This window comes from Pieris napi, chromosome 5 (assembly GCF_905475465.1).
Source record: "Pieris napi chromosome 5, ilPieNapi1.2, whole genome shotgun sequence".
Classification (NCBI taxonomy): domain Eukaryota; kingdom Metazoa; phylum Arthropoda; class Insecta; order Lepidoptera; family Pieridae; genus Pieris; species Pieris napi.
In genome coordinates, this window is record NC_062238.1 from 13,493,085 (window position 1) to 13,504,258 (window position 11,174).

The window sequence follows — 11,174 nt, forward strand, 5'->3', positions numbered from 1 at the left end:
GTTATAGCAACTTCCGCGTTGCCCGAGTGCAACTACATATACTCGTTTACCCTTATTATGTAAATATATAGAGGTATATACTAAAAAGCGACTTTACGTGACTGTATGCTAACATTCCACATGAACGGCTGCATATTTAATTTAGCTATTGTTCAATATAACAAACAACTTTGCGACAACCATGATTGTTTTCACTCGCGTTAATCTGAGACCAACCATAACTTTGTTCTTCTATGGAGTAACTTCAAAACTATAATATCTCCTAATATCTTTATTTAAATCAAATTATGTTAAGGGCAACTTTGTTCAAAATTAAAAATACTTATGAAAAACCGGAAACTTTATTTGGATACGGACTAATATTGTGTTTATAAAAATAGATCGATGCATCATGCAAGGAGCAAGTCCTTTTGGTGATACCGTGGATTCGAACACACGACCACAGGGTTGAAAGTGGCCAAGACTAATTTGATAATTTAATTAAGGAGAGCATCAGACGGTGAAGACTAAAGCTCATGTGACGTGTGATAGTACTCGTAATTAATAAAATAGTTTTTCTGTTGAAATAAAACAATAGCGATATCAATATAGGTCTTGCGATAATACTCAAATATATTATGACAATATTGACGCAACCGAGCTCTTCCCTCGAGCCATTATTTAAATGAATATCACCATTAACAATAATTAAACAAGTAGAACAGATAACACCGAGACATTCACCGCTCACATATCGCACTCGGCTAAGTCAATGTTGCATCTGCGCTCGGCCTCGTTGCAAAGATTTACTTTTAAAACGGTTCACGCACAAATCGCCATTGTTATTTCTATTTATATATTATACGCTTCCTACATAGCATTCTGGAAACCATTAATCAACAATTGCGAGGAATGAGTATTAAGGGTAATTTTTGACATGATCGATTACTCTTAGGTACGAGACGCGAACACAAATTGGAAAGTTGCGTCGTCCGTACCCGACATTCCGTTGCCTTAGGAATATGGGGGAAACGATTGTTATGTCAGAGAATGTAGTCGGATAAAGCATAGTGAATATTATGTCGGTCGCGGTCGTTCGCCGAGACCGAGCTCGAGCAGCTGCCACACAACCGGTTTGCCTCCTCGATTCACATATCTTTTGCCATTGCTAAATGCGAAATGGGAAACAATGCGGTATAATAATGTCGCAGTAAAAGTAATGAGCAGCTTACACCTCATTTTGTGTACCGACGACCTTCACAGGGCATCTGAAGCAGTGAACCTATCACAATTGTAATGCTGTAGGCGCTCTCCGTGCCTTATTATTATTATCTCTCTTCATCGGATTATTCAATAGTTGACCTCTGACGCGGGGTCATTGGCACACTGCGTATTGTCACAAATCACGAATCATCGATAAGAGATATCTATAGTTGATTACCAGAATAAATAGAAACTGAGAGACGGAGATCTTCCAATCGTAAATAGTACTTAACCGACACAGAAAAACGACGCAAACAATAATGGCGATATCGAGTCATATCATTTTGCACCCACTTACTGAATGCTTTGTAAAAACAGTACCAACGAATGCTTTGTCTAATTGAAGTAGTACTTTCTTATACTATATAGAAGCAATGATCCTGATCTACACGAGTGTCCACAGTTAGGCAAATATTAATATTAAACCTTATTTGAATCATGGATGTTTATGAAATATTTTTATATGAAAGGAAAATATGAATGTCCCGACGATTGGATTTCCAAGAAGGTACTATATAAAATACTTACGCGCAGAGACAATATCTTTATAAGTAAAAACGTTTGGGGGATAAAAGAAATGGTAAAATGTAAATCATTAGCGTGGACAACAAAAACGTAGATAAATATTTCTTTCGTTGACTAAGAGTATCATTTTACAATGATATCGATAAAGAGGACTGTTATAGGAAAACCGAAATCGACGCGCGACCTTCGCTGACTCACTCCGTCATTACCGAACGACTCGCGCGCACTCTTCTGCTCCGATAAGGACAGCTATACGGATTCCGCAAAGCAGTCCTAATTAATACTTGATGTTCGCTTTGTTAAATTTATATTATGATGACTTTGGTAATGTAATGCTCAGGTATATGTGGCCATGAAATCACATCGAACAACCCAGTGAGTAGTGACCGCGTGCAGGAGAAAAGATTTAAACGCGCTCATGCAAACGGTCAGCCACGCAACAGTCACGTAAAGGTCGAAACGGTTTTTTTGTCATATTTTGTACGGTGTCCCCCTTCTCATATGTGCAAAATCTAGATACTTGCGGCACGGCACTTGTTCACGTAATATCGGTAAACTGGTGAGAAAACGTAAGACTGAAAGCCATTTATAAAGGCACTTCGGTATCAGCGGGCGTATGTTTATCTCGGCTACTTTTACCTTGTTCTTGCATAAGAAGTATCGGACCTCGGCTCAGCCGCTATGTTACTCAAGAAGAGGAGAATTAAAACTAAGTGATGATACTTCGAATCTCACAATCATTTTATTTTTCCAGCCAATCGAATAGGCTAAACGTCATCGTCATTTTCACTGTATAAATTAACACAGACATACAAAATTAAAACAATATGATACAAATATAGTATACCTCTTAACACTAATTTAATTTCACAATATATTTATATGTACGTATGTACAGCCTCGTTCGGTTCGGTCTCGGGCGGACCGGAGTCATTGACAGATCACGGGTAATACTAAGTTAACAGACCGTCTCCATGGGCAGGCGCTGGGCGGGCGGCTGCGCGGGCGGAGGGGCGGCAGTCGTGTGCGTGAGCGATTCGCCGCACGAAGGCAGGTGCGACGACGAAGTGGCGGCGTGCTGGGAGGGCCGCGCGCAGCAAGCGGCGGCAGCGCGCTTCAAGGCGGCCCATGCGTGCGGCTGGCAGCCCACTACCAAGAAGATGAACACACCTTGCAGGGCGTTGAGCAGGTCGGTGGCGTACCACACGTACTCAGGCCCGCCGGCCGCCCACGACACCACGTCGGCGCCCCACGTCACACCCATCACCACCACCAACTTGGCGCACACGCGGCCCAGCGCCGCCCGCTCCGAAGTCGACTTGACTTCGTCGCGCCGCCACAGGCCGCAGGTGAGCTGACGGGTCGTCGACACGAAGAGTGCGAGATTGACGAGGAGCAGCACACCGACGGGCCCGAAGAAGTACACCAAAATTTCCATATCACCGTAGAACCAGCAGCGCTGCACGGCGAAGCGCGGGCGCAGGAGATGCGGGGCTGCGGCTGGCGGCAAACGATCCAGAAGGAGCGCTGCGCCCGACAGCAGCAGCGGCCCGCCCCACGCGTACACCATGTACACGCGCAGCCGGACAGTCTCCTGCCCGCGCTCCAACGACGTCGGCCGGAAGTCTCTGCGGACCGAAACTTTCTCGTTAATTCATGAATTTAAGTAAGCAAAACCCACGGAACGAAGCAAATGACGGTCATAGAAAGCTAACTCATTCCTACTTATTTCTGACAAACTGATCTGTGGTTTTCAAAGAAAATATAAATTTAATTATATAAATATTACTTTATGAACTAAAGGGCAGTGGATCGAATTCGCCGCTTTGTTATAATTTATTTCACCTATATTTAGTTGGCGGGTATATTATAAATAAATACTACCACAATGTGGAATATTATGTAGTATATACAAATTATATTTGTTTGATTACATTTTCAATTTAAAATAATTACGTATCAAGATCCAAAAGCTTTTTATACTGTATGATTATATTAAAGAAAAATTTGACTCTCACCGGAAAGTCCACCAAATGTTGAAGCACATGGTGTTCAGCCAAAAGAAGGCAGAGAGGAAAAGGAAATGCATAGCGACAGCGAGCGCACGACAGAGCGGCGTCGGTACTGCGTCCCCAACGAGCTGAGTGGCTGCCAGTAGCGCGTCGCCCAACATTAGCGCGGCCACGTAGTGAGTCTGGCAGCGCCAGTGTAGAGCGTGGTGTGCCGCGGGCAATGCAAATCCTGCCGCGAGTGTGGCCGCGAGGAACGCAGCACCCACTGCCAGCCCCGCACCGTACAGCGCGTGCCGAGCTGCCCGCACGGGGCGTAAAGCGCGGGCAGCGCTCTCACACGCAAGCACGCGCGCGCTATCCTCTCCGCGTACGCTTTCTGCGCACCAAGCACCGCTTGCCAGCTTACCGCCGGGCAACTCTAGCGCGCCGTCTTGGGTAAGTTTAGCTGCACCGAGAGCACCCGCCACTGCGTACTCGCCGCCTTCGCACGAAGGCCATCCCCCGACGGAAACGCTGCCGTTCCACGCTTTTCGTAACTCGTCGAGCGCTGCCGAAGCAAGCGTATCATCTTCTATGCAGCGAGCTCCATCTAAAGCGCGTCCTTCAGCGCAGCACTTGGCTACGCCGCCCTCTTCCACCTCATCGGCGCACACGAGTGCGGCTCCCGACTCGGCGCAGTAACGCTGCGGTGGAATGGCCCCGGTAGCCCCACGAAGCAGCAGAGACGCATTATTAGCGAGCAATGCGTATGGTGCCGCGTGTTCTAGAACCACACGTAGTTCGGGGCATTCGGGTACTATTGCTTCTGAGAGTCGCCAGTGTTGAGGCAGACGACCGCGCTCGAGAAAGGCACCGCGCGCGGGGGCATACACTAGCGGTGCCCAGGGTGGCGGGTTTTCCCTGGATTCACAGGCTGCGAGGAGGCCAGCCGCCGCCACACGGGTCCCCCGCAACAGATCTGATGGTAGCGCGTGACCTGGCGGACAACAGCGAGGTACAGCAAGCGGTGCGGGCCGAACACTCTCTGAAGCGGCCCACCACAGCATGAGCGCAGCAAACACCCGTACCAACATGTCGCGACTGAACGTCCGCACTTTCACATTTACCACCACCGCCGGCGACACTAAATTAACATGTTTTAAACAACCGTGAGTTTCCTTTTTACACTATTTAAGCTCTTTTAAGGTTTTATGCAATGGGACCCGATATATTAACATAAACATATTTCGTTCGTCGGTCGAGTAAATAACACGTGAGAACAGAGTTTTGTGTAGAATTAACGCGACCTCTCAGCACGGCGATTAAAGTGTTACTAACGCAGGTTAGTATTTTTAGTAATCAAAATCATACAGTGTTAACCCCAGTCCTCATTCCTCGAGTCGTTGTCGCCACTTGACAATGACGCCGCGATCGCATTGACAGTTGACACTTGACAGCGACACTTACCTTTTCTGCAGATTATTATGTTTGGTAACTTATTGTTGGTATTTATCGCCTTTAGAACGTCCTGACTCCTGAAGCGTTTCCTTTTTAGTAATAATTATTTTTCAACATTTTTGAATTTATGATATGAGGCAAATTTATGAAATTTAAAAATAATTGATTGTGTCTGTAGTCTTCAGTAGTTCGTTTAGCAATAAGCCTATCAGAAAATAGATAAATAGTGGTCTGGTTTGTACAAACAAACGTAATACATAATAATACATTATACAACGTATTCAGTTGTATAAAGTATTATAGTATGTAATTAAGTTGATAAATGATAAGCAACGATATCCTTTGCCTTCTTAATATTTTTCCTAGATCTTGCCTTTTTCAACCGTGAGGGCGATAAGCTCCCGATTATTGATATGAAGTCAAAAATAAACTTAGCATAGGTATATTCTATAGAATCTATACAAATATTATTAAGAAGTGAACTTTGCGAGGTTGTAGGAGGGTAATCTCTGGATCTATAGAATCGATTTAAGATAAAATTATTTTACCAATAGAAAGCCATTTTATTCTTCTCGTTTTATTAGAAAAATAAGTCTTTAAAGTTGACGCTTAAGAAACTAAATTAAAAAAAAAGGACGGGTTGCACTCCGGGAGTGCCGGCAGAAGTGAAAACTTGAATATTAACTTTGTGCATTTTTGATATTTTGGAATGGTTAGGTAATAATTTTGCACTAATTGCTTTAATTATCATTATAAAAGTACTATCATTTATGTGGTAGAATACAATACATATTTATTTAATGCGCTATCGTACACAAACATGACATTAGGTAGGCCTTGACATACCTGGAACAAAGACCCAATCTTCTCTAGTACGAGTAGAATGGACAAGTTAAAAGTACCCATAACGGACGAGCGTGCATGGTAAATGTCGTCTCTCGCTTTATCGAAAGTGAAGGTATGGTAGGACCGTATTAAGTGGAGATCCGTGCTCTCTGCCTACCCCTTCGGGCAAAAGGCGTGATGATATAAATAAAACTCCCAAGCGAAATTAGAAAATTATCACTAAATAAATTCAAAGGCCTCGTTAAACGAAAATTAATCAAAAAGCTTTTTATAAATTTGAGGAATACTTAAGTGATCGTAATCCTTGGGATTTATTTGCTCCAGTTCAAACAATTTGTATGACAATACTTAGCGATTAAAAAGAGTGGCGGAAGGTTTCTTGCCAGTTCTTCTTACCCGCTCTACGCCCTTGACTTGCGAACTGGTAGTAAATGTAAATTTACAATTATTTTAACTTCTTTCTGACAATTCATAAGTGTACTTGTTTACCTACATGAATAAAGATATTTTGAGTTTGAGTTTGAAATAATGGGCTGGTTTTCCCAAATAAATAAATCTTAATTCAACAATAAAGTATTTCATTTTTAAGAAATATTATGAACAGCTAATCGCAATGTACCCTTGGGTCTCTAGAGACGGCAGTCATAATTGATATTGTCTATGATATTGTATAACGGTTTACGTCATTACCGTCGGATACATTTTATTTTTATAATTATTGCTAATCAAAGTTCATAATGCGGAAATCTTTAGGTTCGGTTGCAAAACCGATACAAGAACATAACTTATCGCCTTGGAATATATCTATGCACCCGAATTGTATGAATAGAGGAGTGGAGGCAAAAGCAAACAACGGCCTCGGTATGGTTTATAACTTTAGGTGTGAATTAAATGTTTTTCGCTTTAACATTTCTTTATGACAAAACAGATGACGACAGCGAGGCGCCGAGTCATTCGTCCCCCGCGACTGACCTCTCCTCCGCTTCATACGTTCAGGTAAGATTTTCCCTTATTTTCGCCTTTAAGGCCTCCCTTACAAACCGCCCAATATTTATAATATGGATTTCTGTTTCAGGTCGTCGTGCAGAAGCAAACACGTGGTCCCTGTCGATCACCATCGAGATTGGACGTCGCGCCGTCGGCCGTTAGTTCTATTTGCTTACGTCTCGGGGCTCAATTTTAATATAACATTTAATTCGGGCAATAGGAAAACGGAAATCTCGCGATCGAATTCCAACATGGGAAATCGCCGCAGGTGCAGCAGACGACACAAGCGACCGCGGGAGAAACGGGCGCGCGGCTGGCGGCGGCGGCGGCGCACTGCCCCGGCCTCAGGGCGCTCTTGCAACTGCAACCCGGCGCAAGCGCCGCCGGCCACGACGCTCCGTCTGGCCGTGGCCCTATTCGCGCGGTTAGTACCGGCTCATTGCCAATCTATTACGACATTTTGTGAGCGATCTCCGTCTTCGTTTTTACCGTGGGTTTTTCGTCACCAGAAAAACACCGAATGCGGCGTATGGAAGAAGCTGGGCGACGTCGCCGCCGGCAAGGAGACTCCGTGCGGAGTGGACGGTGAGTCGGGTGCGGCGACCGAAGTGGGGTTAGGCGGTGAACTGAGACGTGCGGTGTGCAGGGCCGGCGCGCGTGGCGCTGTTCCGACTGGAAAGGGGTGCGGTATTGAGCGCCGTTCGCAGCTGGGATCCGGCGGGTCGGGGCACCCGCGTCGAGCGCCTAGCGCGTCAGCTGGCCGCCCCGGCCGTCGACCTGCTGGACGAGCTACTCGCGCTATTGCGGATCCTCTTCACCCTGCCCGTGCACGTCGTCCTCAGGGTCGTAAGGTACGTAGATTACGAGCGTCCGACCGTCGACGAGTCGCGATTATCATGAAAAACATGTTTTCGAAAAGATGCACCCTATCTACGTCCGTGTGGGCGGCGAGCGGCGCGATTCAAGCGGTGGCAGACGAGGTGCTGACTCCGACGCTGGCGCTGAGCTTCAACGCCCTGGCCAGACCTCCGCTGGTGCTGGCGACGCACTTCGCGCTAGCGCTGCGTGACGCTATGCGCCCGCTGTGGCTGGCGTTCGCCGACGCCCTGGAGCCGCTCGCTCGCGTGCTGACCGGCTTTCGCCTCGTCCACGTCGAGAGGGCTTGCCACCGTCCTCAGCTGCACCACGTCTGACGACCGAGCCTCGGCCTCTCTCTACGGCCGGTTTCGTAGAGGTCGTATCGACGGCGTCCCGGGCGAACGGGGGGAAGGAAGGGGGGTAAAACGACACAAGAGGAATCGAGAACGAAATATATTAAAAGTAAACGGTTCACGGCGGCTGCGTGCGTTTGTCGTCGGGTAGGCCTGGCAGCGAGGCGTACCGCGGCGGGTTGGCCCAGGGGTCGTAGCCGAGCACGGAGAGCATAGGCGCCAGGTCGGCCATTTCGGCACGCACGTCGGGCGGCAGCGCGCCCACCCACTTGTCGAGCGCGTCCAGGTTGACAGGCCGAACCACCTGGTCCGACGAGCGCTCCACGTTGGACAACGCTACTCCACCCGGCCGGTTAATGTAGCGTTCGTGGTGGAGCACAGCTTCACTCCACGGCAGCTCCAGGAAGGCCAGCACGGCGCGCAGCGTCGTCTCCGGCGCCAGCACTAGCGCTTCGTAGCGCACGAGCAGACAACGGGCCGGGCCCAAGGACTTGCACTGTTGGTACATGAGCTCCACCGCATGGTTCCACTTGGTCAGACACTGGCGGTAGCTCGTCAGGTCGAAGCCCGTTATCGTCACCTGTTCCGAGAGACGCATCATCATATTTCAAGTTATGTTAAATTAAATATTTACTAATTGTTAAGAAGTAATTTGAATATTGTCAGAGACCGCTTACCTTTCTAGTTATGATGGAATGCACCGTGGCCCGACCGTCACGGACCATGAATACAAACTTAGCATTGGGAAACAGTTGTAACACATAAGTGCCCATCTTCAAGACCAGTGGATCTTTGTTGCAAAGGCGAGGCGCCGGGTCGCCGTGGCCCACGATAACCTCGAGGCAAAAGGCAGCGATAGCGTTGTCCAGCACCGCCTTGGACACGCCGGCCTGTTCTAGACGCACGCTCTCTCGCTGCGATTTAACCCAATGCTGGCGCATTTGTAGGATACGGGGCACCACGCGAGTCTCTTGCCCGCAGCGTACATCCGGGTGCGCGTCCAGCATCGCCCGCATCAGCGTCGTGCCCGAGCGCGGTACTCCACCGATGAAAATGAGTGGTAGCTCTCGGCCCTCCACCGGCGCTCCGGCCGTACGTCTCGCACCCTCGGGTCCACTGCGCCACGCTCGCAGTAGTAGCGTGCCCGCCGCCACCAACGCCAGCGCCGCCAACGCCCGCCCGCGCGCCCCGCGCCACATCGTACCTGCCACATTCCAAATTCATTATTTAATTTTAGTTAACTGAACTCCCTGGCCAGTGTTTTATTGTTGTTTCATGCGAGAAACCTTTGGCTAAGGACACCAATTGTGTGTAGATCCCACAATATGTTAAAAAATTATTTTTAAATGTATTCTTATTAAATACTCTAATATTTATAGTGGTTTTCATTCATATGACCGATTACTGATTATTTAATAATACAGTCAAAATAAAGCCAATAGTTGTAAAATAAAATATGTTTATTATGGAACATAAGAAACATGTATCACTTATTCCACGTCATTAAATTTGAATTTGAATGTAACAGCTGATGATGTTGTTATTAAGTACCTAATACAATAGAATTCAGCCTGGACCTTTGATTTTGGTCAATATGACCGGCATGTTGTTCTAGACGATGTTGTCGTAAATGGTATTGACTGTAATTACCTACATAATATAGACATTGAAATATTTGCTTCTACACAATAATTTAGGTTTTTGGTACACACTATATTTATGTAGTTATGTTGTTGTTGTTGTCTTGTTTTAGTGTTAAGTGTAAAAAAAACAATTACCGTTTGAATTGGAAAATTAATTTTAAAACTTACAATAAAACAATATAGGTCTTGTATATATTATGTTTAACACTTCCTGTAACAAATTAAATTTAAAAACATAGAGAAATCATATTAATGAAAGGTACCTACTTCTTAAAATTTATCAAACAATTTGGTGTATAGACTAGTTTTTTTTATACCCATTTGATTATATTTATTTCTGCAAGCAAATTTGCCTGGACTGGACTGGAAGTCAACAAGTTTGTTTTGAAGCGCTTAGAGAAGTTACTGTGTGCTTGTTACCAGACAAAATCTCTCAAAATGAACTTTTCAGGCAGTAGCTATAAAGTAATATTGCAATTACAGACATTATAATTTATAAAGAATAAACTCGTAATTCTGTACTCACCTACGTCAATAACTTCATTGCTGTTAACACTTTACTGTTTGCCAACGCAACATTTAAATTTTTTGTAACTGTGACAATTTTCGTATGTCAAGTTGGAGAAAAATATTATTATGATATTGACCTAAAACAGAAAGCCTATAAGCCACTTTAAGGATATTTTTTACAGATTCTGTAAAAAATATCCTTAAAGTGAATATGATAGAATCATATTTATAATATTATTTAGTGAAAAAGAAAACAACACTTGTAAAATTATTAATACGTACGTTGTATTACTCTTAGTATTGACAACACTTGGCACTTGCAGCAAATTTCGGCCATACAATAAATCTTTTAATTTTTCAATAAAATATAGTTAAATACCTAATTTACTTAAATACCGTACAAATTATAGTGTACTCATGTAGCAAACCAAATATGATTTCTAGAGTAGAATATCACAGATTAAGAAAAAATAAAATTTATGTATCACAGATTACACACTAATAGTATACGTGTATAATACAGCAGGAATTACTCTATAATATATAGTAAATATATATATATATATTTTTTACATAAATAATAATGATTTAAAAGCATAATTTCTATTTATAACTAAATTAAAAACTGCAATATTTATTAAATATAACGTGAAAAAATTATCCAATATAAACAACAAATCTTGCAACTAATCAATAAATTGGATCCGAAATCGCCGGACAAGAAAAAGATGGCGCGGAAAAATGTGACGGGTACGCGTACG

The 11,174-nt window shown here is 44.7% G+C and overlaps 3 protein-coding genes across 7 annotated transcripts; 1 reads left to right on the top strand and 2 right to left on the bottom strand.

Moving 5' to 3' along the window:
* Positions 1–2,484: 2,484 nt before the first annotated feature.
* On the bottom strand, positions 2,485–5,099 carry LOC125049343 (probable G-protein coupled receptor Mth-like 1). Its single transcript, XM_047648514.1, has 2 exons — positions 3,786–5,099; positions 2,485–3,395 (listed from the first exon to the last, which is right to left on the bottom strand). The coding sequence occupies exons 1-2, from the start codon at positions 4,850–4,852 to the stop codon at positions 2,726–2,728; spliced, it is 1,737 nt and encodes a 578-aa protein (XP_047504470.1). The 5' UTR covers positions 4,853–5,099; the 3' UTR covers positions 2,485–2,725.
* A 157-nt stretch (positions 5,100–5,256) lies between these two features.
* LOC125049344 lies at positions 5,257–8,242 on the top strand. 4 transcript variants are annotated; one of them, XM_047648518.1, is made up of 6 exons: positions 6,558–7,058; positions 7,138–7,206; positions 7,318–7,473; positions 7,559–7,634; positions 7,696–7,900; positions 7,969–8,242. In XM_047648518.1, the coding sequence occupies exons 1-6, from the start codon at positions 6,954–6,956 to the stop codon at positions 8,240–8,242; spliced, it is 885 nt and encodes a 294-aa protein (XP_047504474.1). In that variant the 5' UTR covers positions 6,558–6,953. The 4 variants fall into 4 exon arrangements, 3 of the variants coding, with proteins under 3 accessions (XP_047504474.1, XP_047504471.1, XP_047504473.1); XM_047648515.1 differs by having other exon boundaries at positions 6,558–7,206; positions 7,696–8,242; XM_047648517.1 differs by having other exon boundaries at positions 7,559–8,242.
* A 104-nt stretch (positions 8,243–8,346) lies between these two features.
* Positions 8,347–10,880, bottom strand: LOC125049345 (protein-tyrosine sulfotransferase). Of its 2 annotated transcripts, XM_047648520.1 has the most exons (5): positions 10,696–10,880; positions 10,430–10,550; positions 10,072–10,114; positions 8,938–9,464; positions 8,347–8,840 (listed from the first exon to the last, which is right to left on the bottom strand). In XM_047648520.1, the coding sequence occupies exons 4-5, from the start codon at positions 9,457–9,459 to the stop codon at positions 8,379–8,381; spliced, it is 984 nt and encodes a 327-aa protein (XP_047504476.1). In that variant the 5' UTR covers positions 9,460–9,464; positions 10,072–10,114; positions 10,430–10,550; positions 10,696–10,880; the 3' UTR covers positions 8,347–8,378. The 2 variants fall into 2 exon arrangements, with proteins under 2 accessions (XP_047504476.1, XP_047504475.1); XM_047648519.1 differs by lacking the exon at positions 10,072–10,114.
* Between the last annotated feature and the right edge of the window lie 294 nt (positions 10,881–11,174).